This window comes from Macrobrachium rosenbergii, chromosome 27, assembly GCF_040412425.1.
Source record: "Macrobrachium rosenbergii isolate ZJJX-2024 chromosome 27, ASM4041242v1, whole genome shotgun sequence".
In the NCBI taxonomy this organism is placed as follows: Eukaryota; Metazoa; Arthropoda; class Malacostraca; order Decapoda; family Palaemonidae; genus Macrobrachium; species Macrobrachium rosenbergii.
In genome coordinates, this window is record NC_089767.1 from 3,980,497 (window position 1) to 4,002,447 (window position 21,951).

At 36.4% G+C, this 21,951-nt stretch overlaps 1 protein-coding gene across 25 annotated transcripts in view; it reads right to left on the minus strand.

The window, feature by feature from the left end:
- LOC136853358 (uncharacterized) overlaps positions 1–21,951 on the minus strand; it is a 302,232-nt gene that overhangs the window by 20,189 nt on the left and 260,092 nt on the right. For 13 of the 25 annotated variants that reach the window (XR_010857426.1, XR_010857433.1, XR_010857432.1 and 10 more), the window contains 14 exons: positions 20,694–20,787; positions 20,168–20,361; positions 19,712–20,000; positions 18,832–19,012; positions 18,520–18,668; positions 17,960–18,254; positions 17,562–17,797; positions 16,040–16,225; positions 15,326–15,496; positions 14,936–15,138; positions 10,760–11,207; positions 10,268–10,600; positions 6,066–6,210; positions 5,665–5,944 (listed from right to left, as the gene is read on the minus strand). Coding sequence is in view for 10 of the 25 variants with exons in the window: in XM_067128742.1 (XP_066984843.1) it covers positions 5,665–5,944; positions 6,066–6,210; positions 10,268–10,600; positions 10,760–11,207; positions 14,936–15,138; positions 15,326–15,496; positions 16,040–16,225; positions 17,562–17,797; positions 17,960–18,254; positions 18,520–18,668; positions 18,832–19,012; positions 19,712–20,000; positions 20,168–20,361; positions 20,694–20,787 (3,204 nt within the window). In the remaining 15 variants the exon portion in view is untranslated. The remainder of the gene's footprint in view (positions 1–5,664; positions 5,945–6,065; positions 6,211–10,267; positions 10,601–10,759; positions 11,208–14,935; positions 15,139–15,325; positions 15,497–16,039; positions 16,226–17,561; positions 17,798–17,959; positions 18,255–18,519; positions 18,669–18,831; positions 19,013–19,711; positions 20,001–20,167; positions 20,362–20,693; positions 20,788–21,951) is intronic. The other 12 variants (XR_010857435.1, XR_010857429.1, XM_067128744.1 and 9 more) reach the window with 5 other exon arrangements.

Genomic DNA, 21,951 nt, shown 5'->3' on the forward strand with positions numbered 1-21,951 from the left:
ACTTCTTAAGTACTCCCTAAACCCTACAACATCCCTATATTCAAGAGTCAGGCTTACCATTCCCTTTAGAATCAATTTCCCCTCTTCCCTCTCTGGCTTGGAATACAAGTTACACTTATCGAGTTCATAAACATATGGTACTGCTGAAATAATCAAGATATCAACTGAAGTTAGAAAAACAATACCAGAATACAAAAGGAAGACAATGTTAAATAAATAACAAGCAATTGACTATTCAATTCTACTCTTACAGAGAGTCCTTAGAAAATTTATAAAACCTCCAGCTGGACATCCTTCATAAGCTGTCTTTGCAAAGAAAAGATGTTTCAAAAACATCTCGTTGGAGAGGGTATTCTTGAACTACTCTGGTTACATGATGTAGGGAACCAGTAGCTGAACGAAGAATACATTGGAAATGGAATTATTTGAAGTGCCACAGAGATTCTACCTGCATGCCATAGTTTGTGGGTGGGGAGTGGAGATAACTGATAATGGTGTGCTAATCAGTTGGTTGAAGCCAAGCCAAAATCAGCTGACAGGAGTCCAATCAAACTTGACAGTTATGGAATAAACTATGCTGGCTGTTACAAAAGCTTGGAAATGCTATCTTCTTGATATCACGAAAAAGTAAAATCTTAGTAGAATATGATCTTTAAACACATCTTGCTAGTTAGGGAATTCCTAAACAACTAATGATACAGTTCATTTGGTATGCCAACTCGGCTACATCTTTAGGTACTAAATTGAAGAATCTATAAATAAACTGATTTATCACACCAATTCAGCTAAGCCTTTGTGTCCTGGCTAAAAAAATTATATAAATGATCTTTTCCTTTTTTCCCTTTTTTCCTTGTCTATGAATGTCTAAGGAAACCAACAGCCTCACACAAAGTTCTCACAAGTGTGCATGATCTTTTGTTCCAACTTTACCTTATTTATAGTACTATATCTACCAAAACAGATAAAATGATTGTGTGCTGATTCAAGCATTCACTGTACAGGAGTGCATTATAAAAATAGTTAACTGTATTTTCTATGGCTTCCATTAAAATTCTATAGCAGCCTTAGCCAGTCGAGATCTTCACGTGGGCAGATGCAAATAAGGTCGCATAATGTACAAGTTCACCTCGGAAGGGCACATAGCACTAACTGATACTTTTATAGGGAAAGGCATGTTCTACTATAGCTGTGGTCACTTAACTCTTGAGTTGGCAGTTCTCATTGGTATCCGTGAGGCACAACAGGCCTAAATCACAGCTACTATTGTGCTGTTAATCTCAGTTCGACCAAGTGGTCTGGAGGTCTGACATGACATTACACTCTTGAGGGTTAATGTATTTCTCCTGTTCTAAGTGCCTCTAGCAATGTGAGGACAGCTCTAATAGCTGCCCTTTGGTTACAACAGGAGCAGTTTATGGATCCACTATCCATAGTAGCAGTCTCCTGAACTGGCAGAAATGCCTTGAGCAACTGCACTTCCAGAAATTCTAAGGCAACCTGCACATCTTTCATCTTTAAGCCTTGAAATGATCTAGCAAGGCCTCAGAGATAAAGGACTTTAGGAGAAAGTTGCTTCAGCTATCACGTGGTCTTGCCAGACTTCATCTACTGTCTTTTACCAAGACAAGTAGAATCAATTTGGTAACTGTTGTAGTGGAAGGTCCACTGATCTGGTCAAATCCACTGTACCTTGACTGTCAACTTCTTATCTCTGCCATATTTTTGGCCATATTTTTTACAAACTTGAAAGCTACCATTGACTTGATTTTATGCTCCTAACAGTTCTAATACTGTATACTCTTATGGAGCCTGTAGGCAAAAGCACATTCAGTATCTCTGCCTCCTACCAAAATAGCAGTTTAATCATATACAGTACTGTATATGATTAATGAGGCTGTAATGAAACAAACTGCTGTGTTCTTAAAACAAAAAAAAATTTTATACTCAACCCAATGACTCTTATACTGAGCACCCTCCTCTCAGACCCATGATTTTCAATGCCTCACATAATTTTTAACCAACAGATAAGGTTACTGGCTGAGAATATACATGTGTATTCAAATGGTATCTGCATGAATTGACTATTTTCAGTTTGATGGACAAAAGAATGGTGAACCTGGGGATATTCAGGATGCAATCACTTAGCCTAATTGGTTTATGAAAAAACCTGTTTTGTTCAAGTGAAATATTCTGTACTACAAGCATTTGATATGGATATGAAACTGGTGAATGAATGAGTTTATAGTATATTTGAGGTAACTAAACTTATTTAATAATAAAATACCTGTATACTAGCATCTTATTTTGGACTTATATTAGAAGGGGGATTATATAACATAACACTGCAAAGAAGTTAGTCACTGCATGAATTGTATATTTCATTGGCTATGGTTTCAAGCAGTTACTGTAATTGAAAATTTAGCAGTAAGTACATATCACAGGTAATGTGATGCATAATGCAATCCTGGGAAGTAATGAAGGACAACATGGTTAATCTGCAGTCTTGTGAGAAGGGAGTCGTTGTGCTGATCTTTGAAAATTCAGATATCCAAGTATGACAGAGGGTTAAGCAAATCAGGCTCTTCTGCTTATCAAGAAACCAACATCAAAAGACATGTATTTTACAGTGTATACAGAAGGAAAAATTTTCTGTTCTTATGTCTTTTAGATGAAATATGTATAAGTACTACAAGTTTTTAGTCTTACATACTTGTCAAATTTGATATTTTCTACAACCTAGAAATATCATAGATTTTATGTTAAGATAAGCCATGACAGCAGACACACACATTATCAACACTTTATCTCATTTTCACTAAAACTTGTCAGTGAGATTCCAAAATTCTGCAAAAAAATCTGTGACTGAAAGTTTCCAGAGGATATTGGAACAACAGTACTCACAATAATACAGTCTAACAAATTATAATTTTTCTTCTTTTAAACTGTTCCCTCCTTCTTGTTTTGTTAACTAAACCAAGTTCTTTGGAATTATAGGTACAGTGCTGGTAATTATTTTTCCGAAAGCAAAACAGAAAAAAGCTAAACATCTGGCTACAGACACTGGATAAATGTAGCATGGTATGGCACAGAATGTATCACCTTTGTCACTTTCTTCATTTATAGATATTAAATATTAATTTTAGGGCGGTATTCAAGTGAAAATAAGCAAAGTGTTCAAAAGTTTCACAAGATAAAACTTCAAATATCACGCTTACAAATGATGCCAATCAAAGCAAAGAACAAAAAATAATTTATTATAATATTAAAGTAAAATGTCCTTTACAGATAAAAAGTTTAATACAACCCAGACATCCGAATCATTTATGTTCCTCAGGAAAATTAACTTAGTTCTTATGTTACACAAGCATTAAACTAATTATACATGCATTACAATAATGATGCTACCTACATGTTAAAAATACAAAGGCATGCAAAACAAGCAAAAGTAAAAGAAGCATGAAAGGGAAGGTATGAAAGAAGTCAGTTTCAAAGTTTTAAAAAGCTTTTATTTAGACTGGTTAGTGTAAAGGCAACAGTAACAGCTCTAGTGTGCAATACTTTCAAAATACAGGTGCAAGCCAAAACACAAGCCTCACTCATCCACAAGCACAGCTTAACTTGGTGTTACAATTCCATATTGCTATTATTATTATGCTCTGTTTCACAAAAGAATTAACTATTAAGAATTAATTACGGGCAAACAAGTACAAATATATAAACAGTTAAATAAACTCTACAAAGCTCCACTATACACAAGTAGAGTACTACTGAACAAATAATTGGGGCACATATTCAGAACGAAATTACAGTAAATACTTTAAATGATTAGATAAAATAATCTTTGCCAAAGGAACTTTACGAGTCGAAGGTTACCTTTTCTCAAGCACGCTCTGGGAAATCAATTTCTCTATCAGTGATCAGAGATTATCATTATTCGTTTATTACAACCTACTTTGCTTGTTGTTATATCTACGCTGAGAAGGCAGTCCTTTTTATACGTAGTTTGGTTTGATGTGCCACAACAATCTACAAGGTAAACTCAGGTGACAGAAGACAAATCTGTCTTAAGCCTCACAACACTTCACAGAAAGAGGGTGCTCTACTGTTTGCTAAATCTCTTTCTCCAGTAGTGAAATTTTCTACTGAAACTGGATACCTGAGCACTGCAAAATTATACTGTAATTATAGTTGTCTAAAATCTTCTAAACCCCCAAAAACGACAGGTGCTGAGCTTTAAGTAATTGCAAGGCTCATGTTGCTGAGTATAATGCTTACAGTATGTTTGCACCACGCACTTTCTGTCTCTCATTTTTTCATTCATTCTCTTGTTGTCCCTTTTTCATTCCCCATTAAATAAATTCTTTGGGCTATCCACAAGTCTAGATATTTAACTAAATGGCCTGGTTAAACTACTTTATTATTAATATACTACTTTCTCTGCTGCTTTTCATTTTAGAATTTTTCTCATACATGGTTGGACTTGTATTTTCTGAGAATGAAAAATGCTCCTGTGATGTTGTCTTGGGACACGCTATAGCAGAATGGTTGAAATAATCTTATCTGAAATGTCATTCTTTCTTCAAAGCGTTTCCATTTTAGCTTCTGAAATACCCCTGAATACTTTCAATATATTTTTATATATCTAAATAGTCCATATTTTTTAATAAAAACTAGGAACAAAAATAGCCATAACTGTAAATAAACCTCATAAAAATTCTTCACCAGAAACTTAATTTAAGCTGATACCATTGTATGACTTTTAGAAATTAATCAAAATAGTTCTTTCATCCTCTTCAGACTACCCCATGACCTATAGTTTGTTTTTCGTTGTGGAAACCTAAGAGAGCCTCCTTTCTTTTTAAAGCCTTCAAAAACTTCCTCTGTGACAAGAGGCTTTGGAAGTTTCAGGCTCCCCTCTCGACTAAATGAGGACAAGTAAGGAAGAGATTCATAAGAACTATAATAATCTGATGAAGGTTCAATGGCCTGTGTATTTGAATTAGTCTTTTTCAACCTCTTTGTTTGCAAATAATCATTTGAAGCAAAATCATCATCTGCTACATCATCATTAAAAATGGGATTGAGACTAAAACTCTTAGTGAATTTCTTACTCCTGAAAGAACTTCTGTTAATGTCCTGCTGAATGCCCTCTCTCTCAATCTCACTTATCCCTAGATACTCCTGCATATTTGGGGATGCTAAATTTGAGAGAGGGGAAGAGCATGAATGTCTGCAGATAGTCTCAGATACTACGTACTCTTCATATGAATTATAATATTGCTTGGACAAATCAAATGTATGTGTTCTCATGAAGCTGGAATAAGGTGTACGTAAGGATCTCAAAGTGGAGCTCTTATTTACCCATGTACCTATACTATGGTCTTTATTTTCTGACATTTTTCTGTTTAGCCTATCTTGGGACTTAAGGGATATGGAATTAGCAACAAACTTTTCAACAATATTATTTTCAGTGCCATCATTGCCATCACCAATAACTACAGACTTGTGTGTATCATTAGGTAAAGAGTTGTTGCAAGAATGAGATGAGGCTGAGGTACTCTTCACAGTTGTTTCATCTGATGAAATATCAACTGCGATAGTTTTCCCCAAACACTCAAGCATGCAGTGTCTATGGGGATTAGAAACCCAATTCTCTCGCCATACCTGACTCTTGGAAATCTGTGAGTGGTCTCCAGCATCTTCCTGAACGCCATTTGTAAGCGACACTGAAGAAGAATTCTTCTGAGGTAGTGGCTGCTCAAACTGTTGATATGCTGATTGCTGCAATTTGTGCTGACCTTTCATTTGTGTGTAAGTGCATTGCCTCGCAGCAGAATTAGAAGATATGTAATAGTCTCTGCTATACCTATTTAGATCTGCCTGTGGTGGCACACCATTCCGTAAGCTGGGGTCCAAGTCTCCTTCACCACTGTCAGAAAAGTCACTGTTAAAGGAAAACCCATTATTAAGGCACTCCTCACTCTGATGCATTATAAACAACACATGAAATGCTTAGCAATTCAAAAACATAATGCAATACACGATCAGCAAGTTTCATAACTCACACTTTGATTCCATGGCGTGAAGGCAGTGTCTGAGTGGAGCTACGGAAGTTTGAAAGACGATGAACTAGCCTTTCTGGAGCGTAAGGATTATTAGCTATGGGTACAGCTGCTTCCCACTTGCGATGTTCACGATCTGCTATCGTCCCTAGAGGAAGTCAAATTAATTATGAATTTTTCCTTGAAATTTAAAAATAAGTCACAACTTACAAAACACCAATAAGTAAACTTTACAAGAAAACTTTTCATTTAAAGGAGAAATTTAATAAACATAAAAAAATTCTAGTACACTGAAGTGGCAGTTCCCTCCCCAAGCAAGCAACAATATACTATACTTTGCAAATAACTACAGTACCAATCTGCTATATTACGAACAAGAATAATTTTTACTATGACCTATGCCTTTCAAGTGGTACTGCTTATATAAAGACTTGTGCAACATTCCATACGCTGTCATAAGGGTTCTTCGTGGGTTCTCTTTGACCCTAAATAGGTTGCTTTCTGTCTTTTACTTTTCATCCATTCCCTTTCTGATATTAAGAATGATCGACTTCTTGGTGAGCACGTTATCCCTCTAAACTCGAATCAGCAGTGTGCCTCGTTTCTTGAAACATACCTACAAAATTACCCCTCATCAATAAGTAGTAATTAGAATTAATTGTAATTATTCCAATTAAATAATTTTAATTGTCATAAAAAAAACAATATGAATAACAAGACATCAGATTCTCATTTCTTTACCATTAGACTAACAGAACGAATCTGCATACAGTAACTACTGTATATATTATCAAAATACTGTACAGTAATGAAACCTCATGAGATGTATCATGACTTCATACTTTCCTATGAACTTCACAACACTTTAACATTTAACTGTAGACAATTCTAGTTATTAATTTTGTGTCAACAGAGAATAATTTCTTTAAATTTGTATGCTTCATGATATACTATTTTCTCTCTGAAGCAGCAAAAGCAATGTAAAAAGCAGCCAACAATTCTGAACAAAGTAGCAACCCTTAACTTGGTATGGTCTTTAATTACATTTACATTATTCAATAACAAAGCTGCCATATATATTATCAGGAGTTTCCAGTGACTTATATGACTGTGCACATGTGGAAGCCTCATTCAGAATAGTATAGACTAAGTACAGTAATACATCAGTTATTTAGATACAGTATAATTGAGGCTTAGGTGACACATCAAAATATATAAAATGTGAAGTTTGGGTATTTATGAAGCAGTTTATTTATATATATGTTTAATGTATGGTCATTTATTCATAGTTTATGTTGAATACATAATTTACTTGGGTATTTCTGTCTGTATTAAGCGTATGGTCATTTATTTAGATACTGTACTGGCATAAGTTTAATATAAAAAGACCTTTTGTTTTTGAGACACAGTATATTTAAAATAATAAAGTAATTTCAGCTGTTTATTTGTACATACAATTTTTGTTTCCTTGTTTTGTTTTGTAATTATTTTCTGACTAAAGAAAATGAAATACAGCTCCAAGTTTGTCTTTCTAGGCATGTCTTCCTTCAGAGTGTAGACATAGGTATAATAATGATGGTGCCATGCCCACAAAATCTCAATAACTTGTTATAATAATGCTGCTGTCTTCAAAGGAGCAGAATTTTGATGTTTCAAGAGCAGTTGTTTAATGGGACTGGATTTTACAGTGCCTGAAACACTATGCCCTAACAAACTAAATCTACACAGAAAAGCTAAGTACGAAGAACCCCCTATTTGTGGGGATGCGTACCACCCCCGAAAGAGAATAGCTAAAATCCGCGAATACTTAAAAGCCCTCTAAAAACACTTAGAACTGCCTATTTTAATAGTTTAAACACAAGAAAAACCCTGTAAAAATGCTTATACCTGAGTATTTTAATAGTTTTATCACAAAAAGTGCAGTTATTCAAGAAAATTATATGAAAATACAGTAATTAGTGAGTATTTCTCAGTGAAAAATACCGTGAATGGGCGAATTTTCCATGAATAATGGCTAGATATGTTTCACAGAGAAACCCACGAATGCGTGAGTCCACGAATCATGAGAATGCGAATATGGGGGGTTTATTGTATATTTTTCACAATTCATTCTCTACCCTCATATGCTGAACACAATGCTGTCATATCAAGTAGCTCTTACTGTCACCACCATGCAAACTTGCCCTATTCCAACTTTTTTTTTTGAAACATGGCAAGTGTCTTGGCACCTGCCCCCGGAGTACGTACTATCAATAGTGTCCACGCTTCAGATTATACATGAGAGAGAGGAATTACCTAACTCTGGAGCTGGGTCTTCTTGCCTACACATCCCAAAAGAGATCTGTTATTCATCTTACTGAAAACTTCACTCATATTCAGCATATAGACTCTAATCTTCTTTTCTTAGAACACCCAAGGTTCATCATTCCAAACCAGTATTCTTTCCTATTATTGCTGCCATTTTAAAGGTAGGGCCATTGGTTATTACAAATTCAGCACGTAAATCACTAGAATCATAAGCATCAAATCTCACCACTAAATCCATTCCCACAAAATCCATTAATCACTGAGTTTGGTGCTCTTCCCAAATTCTTACTAAGAATTTTTCATTGAGTCCATACAGTACAGTATTACTTCTCACCCCAATACAAGTGTTCCCTTCAAGGGAACTGTAATGTAAATCATAATACTGTACAGTACTGTAGTCGATTTTAAATTCCCTATACTCTCGTTAGAGGCAATTGATCTCTGGCTTCTTCTGCTGGCTATATGATAAAATATTACTGAATACCTAAGACGTATTCAAGTCTTTTCTGCAATGCACCCACTACCCTTGAACTTTCCTTCAATTACGCATGCCTAGATATGCAGACATATTTACTCACAAATCATACTTAACTGTCAAGTTACTTGCCAAAAAAATAATTTTTTCTGATATCCTTCATAAACATTCAGAATATTGTAAAGTGTGTGTTTTTCAAATTAATTTTGGTATTAGCTTAAATAATTAAATCATCATCAAATATATTTTAACATTGGATGCTCCCACCACAGAGTAAGTTGTCAAATGAGGTCTTCCTACTGTCTTCTGTCCTGAGCTCTCTCTACCTGAATTTCCATTTGACTTTGGTCTTCAACTACACCTCTCTGTGCTTTTCTGGGCCTTCTCACTACTCTTCATCCTGCTACTTCATTTGTTCTACTTACTGACTGACTAACTGCTTTTCACCACACCTCATCCCATGTTCAAACCTTCTCAGTTCTGTGAGATTTCAGTTTATTTCCAAGCAACTTTGCATCACATTGCTCAGTAATTGCCTCATTTGTAATAACTTCCTACAATGCATTAATCATGAACCTTCACATCTGGTTGCCCCACATCCTCATTCCCTTCGCAAGTGTACATTTCTCTGCTGCATAAACTATAAAAGTATGTATTACAAAGAGACCATAAACTATTGCCCTGCTTCATAATGGGATAATCCTTTTTACCAGTTGTCTAGCAACTTCTTTCCACTGCTTCCAAATTGTTACCCCTTTTTCTTATTGTCCTCTCCAAGTCCTGCTTTACAATCTAGAATGTCTTCAAGGCAACAGAAAATGGCACTCTGAGGCTTGTATTCCCCCTCCTCTTTTTTCCTTCCCCCTTCTCCCCCATTTAGTCTCCGTATACGTACATATTTTGTAATTCTGAGCCTCTCTAGTGCCACCACTTTATAATCAATAGTTAGAACGGAATTCACTCTCACATCTTTCCTGCAATACCCACATAGCCACTTTCCTGACTATAAATGCCTTCCTTGTCACTATGTCAAAAACTATTTCAAAAACTATTTCCTTTCAAAACCCTTTCTCGCAAATAGCAATGACAATTTTGATCATGTGATTAAAACGATCAGGTGGAAGCCATTCATTAAGGTTTCACAGTAATCTCTCTATTGACTTTTATCTATCTCTAAGGCATATACAAACAAACATTATTCTCTCAGAAACCTTAGAAAATGCTCATAGGTGTGACTATGTTTCAATAGGAGTGATAATGATGGGAGAGTACTTTGATCAACTGATACATCATTGTTTCTGTGTTAAATGTTATATGGAGGAGCTTATTACACTTCAGTGACCCAGTTTCTTTATGTTCACACTACTATGCATACTAGTGAACTGTCTAGGTACAGTGCAAAACATCTACAAACAGACTTTACCTGGTTGCGGTGGCAGCCCCTGGTGTAGTGCAAGGCCTGAAGTCTGATCACTTTCAAGGCATTCTTCATGCTCCAGGTTATTATGGAATCTGAAGGTACTAGAAGCATGCTGCTGGCCAGTGGATGAAAATGAACTAAGGGAATTTAACACAAGCACAGGGTTTAAAGCTTCAACTAATGAACTAGATGAGGACAGGGAGTGTTCAGGGCTGAGTTCTCTAGCCACCATTCTCTCCTCATCATCTGAGGGAAGAGAGGAATTGTCCTCGTGGCTGGAGGGATAATAATCAAGATCAAGCGTAGTACCCAAAGGAACATCAGAGGAAGGAAAACCTGTATGAGATATGAAAATAGGCTGTTTAGCAGTCAGGTATTTAGAAATATCGTCTATTCTGCCTTGCTCGTACACAATTTTAATATTTTTCATAGCAGTTAGAGGTATATCATCAATATAACTAGCACCATCACCACAGTCATTACTACTGTTGTTACCATCATCCGATACTTGAGAGAGGTCTAGTAGGTCTAATTCATTCAATCCATGCACAGAAGGATCAGAAACCAAACAATCATTAGCACCAAGCAACTCGAGCTCGTCTCCACATGAAAGATTGCTTCCCGTGACACCATCGTCACTACACATGAACGCATGCCGACACTCTACTTCTAGCTGACAAACAGGGCATACTGTGGCATCCATCTGACATGTACCTGGTTTAGTTGGCACCTGCTGAATGTCAGTGATATCATCTCCATCAGTAATGACATCTGGAGACTGATTAAAACAATGGTCTGTGTTAGATGTTAACGGAGGAATGTTATTCTGGCTAGACCACGAAGAGTGAAGGGGTAGAGAAGATCCAGTGTTGTGTGACTGTGAGTCGTATTTCATGGCTTTCCCAGATTTATGACGGTTACTGCTAGAGCTATGTGGCCCACGCTGTAAGAAAAATAAAACATGAAATATCTAAATATTACATTTGTAATTACCAGTGTCCTTACCCTTAGCAGTTATATATAAGTATTTCATTAATGAGTTAATGCAGTTAAGAAATTTTCATTTAAGAGTTAATACAGACTAAATTAATGAGCTACATGTCAGATTAAGGCTGTACTCTTTACAGGTGAAATAGACCCAACGATAACTGCAATGTTTGTAATGGTAATAAAGCTGTCCATTCTTTGTCAGAACTGATGATGTTGGCAGGCACTAGGTGTAAGAATAATTGATCAGCTGAAAACAAAACAACTGAAAAGTAAATAAAAGTGTTAAAGACAATGCAGCATTCCAAGGCATGGCAAACTTATCTTAGGTGGAGTGGATAATGTCAGTTAAAAAAAAGTGAAACGTAAAACATATCTAACAACCACGCTCATACACACACAAATTCAACAGTTAGCCAAGTATTACAAACTACCAATCAGCTATCAAGCGATGAGTTGACATAAATTCTGAGTACAGAACCTGAATTTGACAGGAATATGTACAACAGAGTTGATATCAACTTACATCTCTCTTGTTCGCTGGGTGGTCAAAGCCACTTCTCTATCATTGTTTCTAAATCAAGCCGCAGTTCAAATCGTGGCTGGCTCAGAAACACTTATCAATTATAATTCCCTTGGGTGTAAAATTATTTCCAAGGTACACTGCAACAATATTAAATATTTGTGGCTATTCATATTTCTTTATTAGTGCTTTCTTCTTACTATTATTGTTCTTAAATGCTATATTAACGACATAGTTTGTAAGATGGGGAATAAATTTGAAATTTTTACAGTATTATATGGTAGTACAAGCAGGTATTCTGTGCTAAATGTTTCCCTGTCCCTGTTGTTATCATAAAAATCCTTTTTGCTCCTTTTATGCATTGTCTAATGCAGAATCAGGATATGAATCCACAGTGTAGAAAATCTTTCATTTAAATAATTTCTTGCAATGTATTCACTTGATAATACTTTTTAACAGCACTGGGAGTTTTATGCTTTTGAACCATGACTGAATTCAAGGCTTTGCAGATAAGTTGTACTAAAAATACGAGAACTGAAAAACACTGATCGCTGCACGAGACAAACATTTTCCTCAACTGTCGACAACACTGTCACTGCCTAGGGTTTTGAAGCATGTGAGACTGCAATTTTTATTAGGGTTTTTATGGATTATAATTCAACTGTGTACAAAGAACTGCATTTTACCAGTAAAATGAACTTATTTTTATATGTAATTTATGCATTTATGGTTTAGTAAACTGTTTTTAGTTTTCTGTACATTTCTATCCTACATGGGTCACCTGCAAGTTTATGTGAATGGCCTTAAAACTAAAAATATTCCATCTAATCCATGATGGTGATTTCATAATTAATCAATTAATAGTCCAAACCAAACTCTGCAAAGCTTGAAGGTCATCTTCCACACACACACACACACACATACATATATGTACAGTATGTATATTAATTCTATTTCATACAGTACATATAAAAACACAAAAACAAAAAATAATAATAAATAAATAAATAAATAAATAATGCAAACATTTACAAAACTCTGCAAAGCTTGAGGGTCATCTTCCACACACACACACACACACATTTATGTATGTATATTAATTCTATTTAATATACATATAAAAATGCAACAACAACAATAAAAAATAATAATAATTAATAAATAAAAAAATAAATAATGCAAACATTTGATAAAACAATTACCAAATGCTTTCAAAGTGAATTTTAAAAAATTTGTTAATCACAACAAAAAAACTACAGACGTAGAATGAACACTACTTGGCAATTTTGTCTGAAATTTGGGCACAGAATAAATAGCTACCACACACAGGAAAGCATACTGTAAATAACCAAGCAAAACAAAAATAATATAAAACTTCTGAGCATGACTACAAAGACAAAGGGGATACTGAATTATCATAACAAAGGGGATACTGAATTACAATAATGTAAAAACTGCTACATCTACACAACAGGAACTGAGTTTTTCTGCTTTTACCGAAAGAACATCAACTGAAAAAAGTCAACGAAACAGAAGCCCCAATAAATACAATGTGATTTGAAAATAATAAGGGCATTCAAAGACACATTTATATATGGTCTCAAGCAGATGCAGTACACAATCCTAAACCTCAAGACTGAAGTAGCAGTGGAGTTGAATCATCTATGGGAGGATGTCGCCAACAGCATATGAAGCAGCGGAAGAACCTCAAATAAGGGCGAGATGTGGCATTCCTATTTCCCTACACAGCAAATATTTGATGCAAAAGGAAAATTGGTCAATTCTCATCGAGAGAAATAACTGTGATCTTACAAATGCAACTGATTTCCTGAAAAATAGTCTGGTTGTGAAACTGGAGGATATTTGTAAAATGTCAACTCTAATAAAGGTGCCTAACATTAATTTATAAGAGAAAAATACAAAGAACCTACTTTTGCATGCTGTTAAGCACAGTGCTTGAGACAAATATTTTATCAAATTAAGCACCAAGAATCAATTCTTATGGTGGCTTTCAATTGAAGCCAACTTCAAGCTCATATGAGGTCATGTTCAATTGCTGTTAATGCCAAGTACTGTTTGCATACAAACATCCTGAATAAGAAACAAAGAATACCTTTGCCATTAACAGAAGAACTTTGCGAGTTTCATTTACACCAGAAATTTCTTTCATTATTATTAGAGTACTGTACTGTACAGTGTTCTGTCATTAAATCTGAAAGTCTGACACGAGAAACTCCATACAGTATATGGGAAATGAATGATTTAGGAAATTGAGTTACAGCGCTGTAAAGGACACAGACACTTGTCTCTTATTCTACATGGAATGAGGATGAAAAGTATTTGACTTTATATGTGACTGCTTGAGAAGTTTAAATGTGGTAACTGTTCTTCAGATCCCTAAAGTAAGGCCATCCCTATGAATAATTGACGCTGCAATTAAAATTGCTGAAGTTTCCCTTAAAATGGTGGTTTCAGTCTGTAAAAGTTACATTTTCACAAGAATCAAGCTCCCCTCGAGTTTGAGGGAACTTCCAAAAACCCTTTCTAAACAACTTCCAAATTACAAAACAGTCAATTGGGCTTCGTTTTTCACTACCAATCTTAGTAGCCTTCATTCATTATGACTTAATTTTTTCTGGGTTGCTCACATCTTGTTTATGTAAGTCTTTAACACAAACAACTGGTTTGCGAAAGTTGAATCAGCATTTGTAATCGATCATTTATTCCTAAAATGTTTCTGTCCAATTATGGTTAGAAAGTACGAGTAGATTTTCTCAGAAATCTCAATTATAACTTTTCTTGAATTTGTAATGCTCACATGCAAACACTGAATTGTATTCTGTGTTATGTGATTAGCATGAGAAGGAATGATGTGAATGATTTGTAAGGATAACCTGTCTTCTTACTGCAAGTTCACTGGATGTGAGTAAAATGAATGTTTGGCAATACTGTAAAGAGGAGAAATGACATTGCATTAATCCATTATAACAGTTGCTTTGGAGAAATGATACTGCATTAATCCAATTTAACAGTTGCTTCCAAGTCTAATCTTTGCATTATTTAGTTTCATAATATCCGTAAAGGAAAAGCTTATCTTGCAGTATAATGTAACAAACCAACTGTGCTGAGTACCCAGACACAATGAGAAAGTATGCCTCTACCTGCTTAGCAGCTGAAGTGCTTTGCCGTCCTGAATCTCCTGAATTTTGGTTTTGGGTTATAATTGTGCCTTCAGGTACAACCCTCACTTGGCATCGTGTACTTATGGCTGCTATAGAGTTTGTGGCTGTCGCTGATATTTCACCAGAGTCTGACACGGTGCAGTCTGAGACTTTTAACGTCCATGTTCCATACTGATCATTCTCTGTGAAATGAAACATAAATTAAGAACACTGGTGACATCCTTCTCTTTCCAAATAAATATATTTGCACTATCAGCCCAGCAAATTTAATCATTACAGTTGTATCTTTCCCAAATGCGTTGTGAAAAACATTCTTTTATAGCTGCAGTAGTCACAGTTAACAACTTCACAGTTATAAAGCGTCCTCACCTATGAAAACCCGGGAAGACTGGCAGAGTTTTTCAGAGCCTTTGGAAAATATAACACGAGGTTCAGGATGACCTGTCACTTGGCACTGAAGCTGAAGTTCTGTTCCTGCTTCAAGAATTGTATCTGAGAGCCCTTTGGAGAAAGTTGGGCGCTTTTGGGGTCTTGAGGATGCTGCAACAGCATTTACAACATTATCATCAACAACTTCATGAGCAATATATATATATATATATATATATATATATATATATATATATATATATATATATATATATATATATATATATATATGGATAAATAAAGTTGAAAAAAAGTAATATCCATAATATGAAGCATTGTTTTCTTCAAGATATCACTGAATTTCCCTTTATTATAGAACTAAACTTTAACATACTTTACTACATGCAGTAACAATTACAGTATATAATGATGATAAAGCAAGCTTGTCTTTTAGATCTGAAAAGTTCTCTTCCTGTTATATATTTATCACAGTGCCTACAAGTTATTTAGATATTTGATGATCCATAAAAAACACTTATTATTCATCTAACATAATGGTTATCAAAAGACAAAAACTCAAGTTTTTTCTGAATACAGTACCACAAAATTAATTAAGCTAAGCCTGTATACGCTATGTTCACTATTATCTAATAATGTTATGCTGAAGTTCAAGCACTGAAATAATCACAATTAGTGTTTGGCATTTTACCATACCTTTATGTTCAACTTGACAAAATGCCCAGACACAGTCAGCTGTTGTGTAAGCAGCAGCAGCGTATGTTCCTGCTTTTGCGGAGGACATGGAATAAATGTGAAGATAGTGGTAAGATCCTTTCCTCCAGCCCCACATATCTCGTCCATTCACGGACACCAGCGATCCATTGTGGTACCAACTAAGTCCTGAAGACAACCAAACATACACAAGTTGCATCACCATCACTGGATTTATGATGAAAATTGTACAAAACTACACCTCATTCGAAAGTGGGGCTCGGAGTCCCAAAATAGTACACTTTGGCACATTGCAAGAGCTTACTTTCAACAAGTACAGTACATTTGTAACCAGAAATGTTTTGGGGATAGTAAAATCAATGACAAAATGCCTAACATAAATATGAAACAATGACCAAATCTGTCAGCTTGAGGGCTTTAAATATGACCTTGAAAAGGCACCTAGAATCAGCTAACAAAAGTTTGTTCATTATATGGCAATTTTATGAGGTCATTAATAGTGTGTGTGCCTTATTTTAGCTTTTTCAAAGTTCCCAGTTAAGATTTAAGTCAACTTTTACAGTTCATGGCATTGAGTAACATATATATGTAGATTACTTTAACCCACTAGAGAAAAGCAAAGTGAAGCTGACAAAACACGTTTGACTACTTTTAATGCAAGATTCTTCAAACAGCCAAACTGTTTAAGAAAACTTACGACTTAATCTGAAACACGCTTATAATGATTTAAAACACAAAAACTACATGCTAAGAACAATAAAGTTTTTCCAAAAGGTTCAAACAACATCATTAACCACATTTTTGGCGCCGGTAAGCGATTTTCGGCACTGGTAAGCGGTTTATCGGCGTCGTTAAACGGTTTATTGGCGCCAGTAAGAGGTTTAAGCAGTCCCCGCTTACCAGTGACATCGGTTAATGGCGTTTCGGTGTTACGGCGCTTGACTAGCGACGTCGTTAACCGGATTTTCGGCGCCTTTAAGAGGTTTGTCGACGTCGGTAAGCACGTTATCGGTGCCAGTAACTGGCTATCGGCGCTGATAACCAGTTAATGACACCGTTATGCAGTTTATTGGCGCCATTATCAGCAATTTTCGGTTATTGACGATTTTCAGTTAGCAACGCTCGGCTGGGAACGGAACCCCTGCTGTTAATCGGGTACTGCCTGTACTGGAATACACCAGTTTACTCACATACTTAAGAATAACAAATAACTTGAAAGAAAAGTATTTCATGATAATCCAGTGTGCAAATGCTCTCAAGTAACCTGTCCTACACACAATGATGAAACAGGGAAGTTCTTAAAAGGAAAATGTTCTTGAGTGCAGCCTCCGGGTCAGGAAAACACAAACCCAAGACAATGGTAGACCAGGATACAAAGGCTATGGCACAGGGCCATATAGTCACATCCTGCAAAGGCAACTAGAGGTGGCAACTAAAACAACTAGTGTTGACTGAAACACCTGCAACTGTAACACAACAAAATCGCACAATGCAACTGACTTACCCATAGGTCTCTTTGTGTTGACCTGACATACAAGCCTTAAAGTGCGACCTTGCATGACGGTGCAGTCCTCTGGGACTCCTACAAACCAAACTGTATCACTGTTACTACTGGTGTTCTTCAGATGAGGCACGTCTAATGGTGGACTCAGAATGCTGAGGTCCTCTGATGGGGAGGCCATAGAATGGACTGGAGATCTTAGTGAAGTTTTCGAAGAGGAATTTGCAAGAGACAATTTTCTGGAATTGATTATGTCAGTGAGAAAGGGCAAACATGAAAAATTTACAAACTATTTCACAATCAAATAAAAATACTCTATGTATTCAGTTTCAAATACCCAACATGTTCTGTATGAAGACACCCGAAAACGTTTATTTCTACTGAAATAAAATAGATCTAACCTTGGCTTTGGCACTGGTCTCTCATCATCATATCTCGAGTTTGTTTCTGAGTGTGGAAATCCTCGGTCGTTTACAGCAGGATTCTTAATGCCATCTACCGATCTATTGCCATTATATCCACTTGCTACCTGATTAAAATTGGCATTCTGTCCTTGGGGACTTGATTTCTCTGACAATGGGGGCTTTGTTCGGATTAAGCTTGTGTCAGGTGAACCTGAAGCTGTAACACGACTTGGAACGCTATAATCAACCGTGTATTCATGGTCCTGTTGGGCAAATTCTGCCACAATTTCTCCTGCAAAAAAAAAAAAAAATAAATAAATAAATAAATAAATAAAAAAATAAAATGAGTTTTACAGCATGTAGTTATATTTAGTCCGTATCTAGTTGTAGTAATTAGCTAAAATGGCCTACACTATATCCAAGCAATAACAAAACACAGGATCAGTCAGCCCTGAATGAAATGTTTTTATGAAGAATATGTCACATCTGTTTACACTGATACTGATTAACAACGCAGTAAGTTGTAAAGGTGCAAATGCTATAAGTGCAGAACTCACCTGCGAGAGTCGAGAGTTCCCTCGAGGCTGGGTAGGTGCAATAAATATCTCCTTTGGTATCGTACTCGCCTTCACTATCACTGGTGCTCCAAGGCTCTCCACTGCCCAAACTCTGTCTCTCTGATAACTCCGACAACTCGTCCACATCCCTAAGCAGTGAGATACTTTCTCATTAAGAAATTTTGTCCAACCAGATTAAATGAATGAAAAACACGGGTAGGGGGGAGGTGTTAGAATGAATCTATTGCCAAAATAAGCACTGAATTCTCTTACAGACCCTAGAATGATTCATAACATAAGTAAGGCTAATACCTATTGCCAACTGTTGCTGGTACGTGACTGTCAGGGTTGGGTATAAGCATAGTGACAGGATCAGAAGCATTTCCCTTCATGAGCTTCTGACGGCGGAACAGCCAATTCTGCTCCCAAGATTCAGCCTCCACAATCATGTCGCCGGGTCCTATAGAACAGCACTCAGCATCTGAACAAGAATCTGACGTATGAGAAAGAATAGGCCATTGTGGGTAGGAACAGTGAAAAGGGACATAAAAAATGATCTCAGGAGTAAAATTTATCTGAGAAATAAAAATGAAAGTATTAATATAGTCTTAAATTTATCATAAGGGTTACATACACAAAGATGGAGTCTGAAGGTTTTTGTTAATTTAAAGGATGTATTATAGCTTAATGAAAATGAAAACACTGGTTTTTAAGCCGATACAGCAAGGGTTGCTAATGACTAAGCGTAACTGGGAAGCCATCTATGTTTCATTTAGGTAAGGACAATCAAGAAAGTACCGAGGCAATGCTGAAAATGTCCTTGAGGATGTGGCCAAATTACATTTATGTGTTTCCTCATGTAGCCAATCCCACAATACAACAACCTATATTAATGTATTTCCTTCAAACTACAAACAACTTAAATGAAAAGGCTATGAATTTACTTTCACTTCTGAAGCCGAGCAAAGACCATGAATCACACCTAATGCCAAGAACTTTAATATATGCTGGCTACATTCATAGTGGAACTTTATAAGCTACGTGAAAGACTTCAGAAGAAAATAAAATAAAAGTATAAAGATGAAAAGTCATAACACACAGACCAGTGAAGTCTTCTTCATAATTTTTAGTTTTGTCTCGCGGGAAGGCATGCAACGAATGGTGCTTTATATATATATTTCCGACTACTAACCTTGAATGATATCTGCCCCAAGCTCAGGAAAGGACACTCTCCTGGAGGCAGCAAAGGAGGGATCAGGGAGAGGGATGTTGAGTGTGGACAGGAGGCCATCCTCTGCTACACCCGTGTGGTGACTTACTTTCTCCCTCCGCTTCGGTCTCCCCTTGGAGTCGTCTAGAGAGCACCTCGACCCTCTCCACGAACCACCCGAGTCGCTGACGTCATCGTCTTCGAACCCTTCGAGATCCTGCTCATCGTCCGTCAGGTGGTGAGTGGTGATTTCCTCGACGTGTTCTTCAATCTGTAGAAGATTGAAGCGAGAACCATTACACGCGATGGCCACTTTTGTAGATGATATCTTTTGCAAAGACCTACTCAACATTTGCCGTTTGAAACGAAATCCTTTCTGAAACGGGCCCTTTCAGAAAGGATTTCGTTTCTACAGAGACGTTCCGCTCGTTTCCCAACCTTAAACTGCAGGGGAGGACCATCTCCAGAGGCCGCCTGGGCCCAAGAATCGTCAGTTACGACTCCCTGGTCAGGACTAACGGGCGGCGTGCGTGACCTCTGGGGCGTGAGCGACCGTTCGTCGCTGCACTCTGACCCGGCTTCGCTCACCTCGCTCCTCTTTCCGCGCCTTCGTCTGCTTTCCTTAACACCTCCTAAAAGTAGATGGGCCAACTTTACAAGACTGCAAGAACAATCAGATTATTGTCAATTGCCTTCGCTATTCGTCCAGCTTTCATGAAAAAAAAAATTGTTTCTCAAACTTTTCCAGATAGTGACCCCCAAGGGTTTTAACCTGGTATGTATCCACCTTTGCGGCGTGTTTAGTGCAACCCGTTGGGGATGACCGTAAAAACATACACAAAAGACTGTAAATATCATAAAGATAATGACCCCAAAGAAATATCAATCAAAGATAACGACCCCCTAACTTTGCTGGGGGTCACTATCTAGGAAAGATCCGTTTCTCGAGTCTAGGTCTTCTTACCTGACATACCACTGTCAGTGTCTGTGCTGGTGACCTCATGACTGACCTCTATTGTCACCTCATCTGGTCGTTCACCTTCACAAGATTCTAAAACCTGCAAAAAACAACAAGAGCTATAGAATGGGATGGAATACTGTATAGAGTTTAGGCCAAAGGCCAAGCACTGGGACCTATGAGGTCGTTCAGAGCTGGAAAGGAAATTAAGAGTAGGTAGGTTTGAAAGGTGTGACAGGAGGAAAACCTCAAAGCAGTTGCAAGTAATGCCTACAGTGCACCGCATGAGATGCACTGACGGCACTAACCCCCCATGGAGGATTTTTGCCGAAATGCGTCTGAAACAATTTAACTTGACAAAATCATCAACAACAAACTCGTCTCTTGCAAGTCTGCTTAGATTACTGTTTTTTTTTTTTTAGTCAAGCAACCCTATACCCTCCGAATAAGACAATGTCGTCTTCAATTGACCCAAAACGTTAACATAATCTTTTTACTTTTTTCTCTTAAGCATAGACTGACAAAAGGAAAAATTTTGAAAAAATGGTAAATCACAAGGGTAATAAATACCAATAATGAGGCAGCTGCTTACTTAGAAAAAATTTTGAAAACCACTTTCAGAACCTATGCAATATTTTTAATAGTGAATGACTAAACGAGTTCGTCTGAAGCAGGGAAAACGAGACACGTGTAATAATTGTCCATCGACGTAAAAAAAAAAAAAAAAAAAAACACTCGGTCCAATACTTGCTATTTTCTAGAAATTCTGAAGACTTTGAAAAATCTTCTTTCTCATGTTTTAATTGTGGAAAAAACTATTACCAAGGTGAATAGAATAATGATGCTTTATGATCTCTCATTGAATCAGAGGATGCATTTTCAATGAGACCTTTGAATAGGTAAAGAGGCTTTGATGAAGTTCAGTTGATACAACTTCAGCCCCTGTGGAATCTATTGATACAACTGAAAAGCCATTCAAAAAAAACATCGTAAACTGAAAACGTGTTGAACAAATCAGCAAGTAACGATGAAATATATATATATATATATATATATATATATATATATATATATATATATATATATATATATATATATATATATATATATATATACAACGACTTGTCCTGCAATTGGAAATTAGCTTAACTTTCTCAGTTTTCTGAGGAATACCTTAATACCGGTTACGATGAAGCCCATCATCACGGCTCCTGAAATACGATATACCTGCGGTTTTTCCTGAGAAAAAGTCCTCTGAATCCCA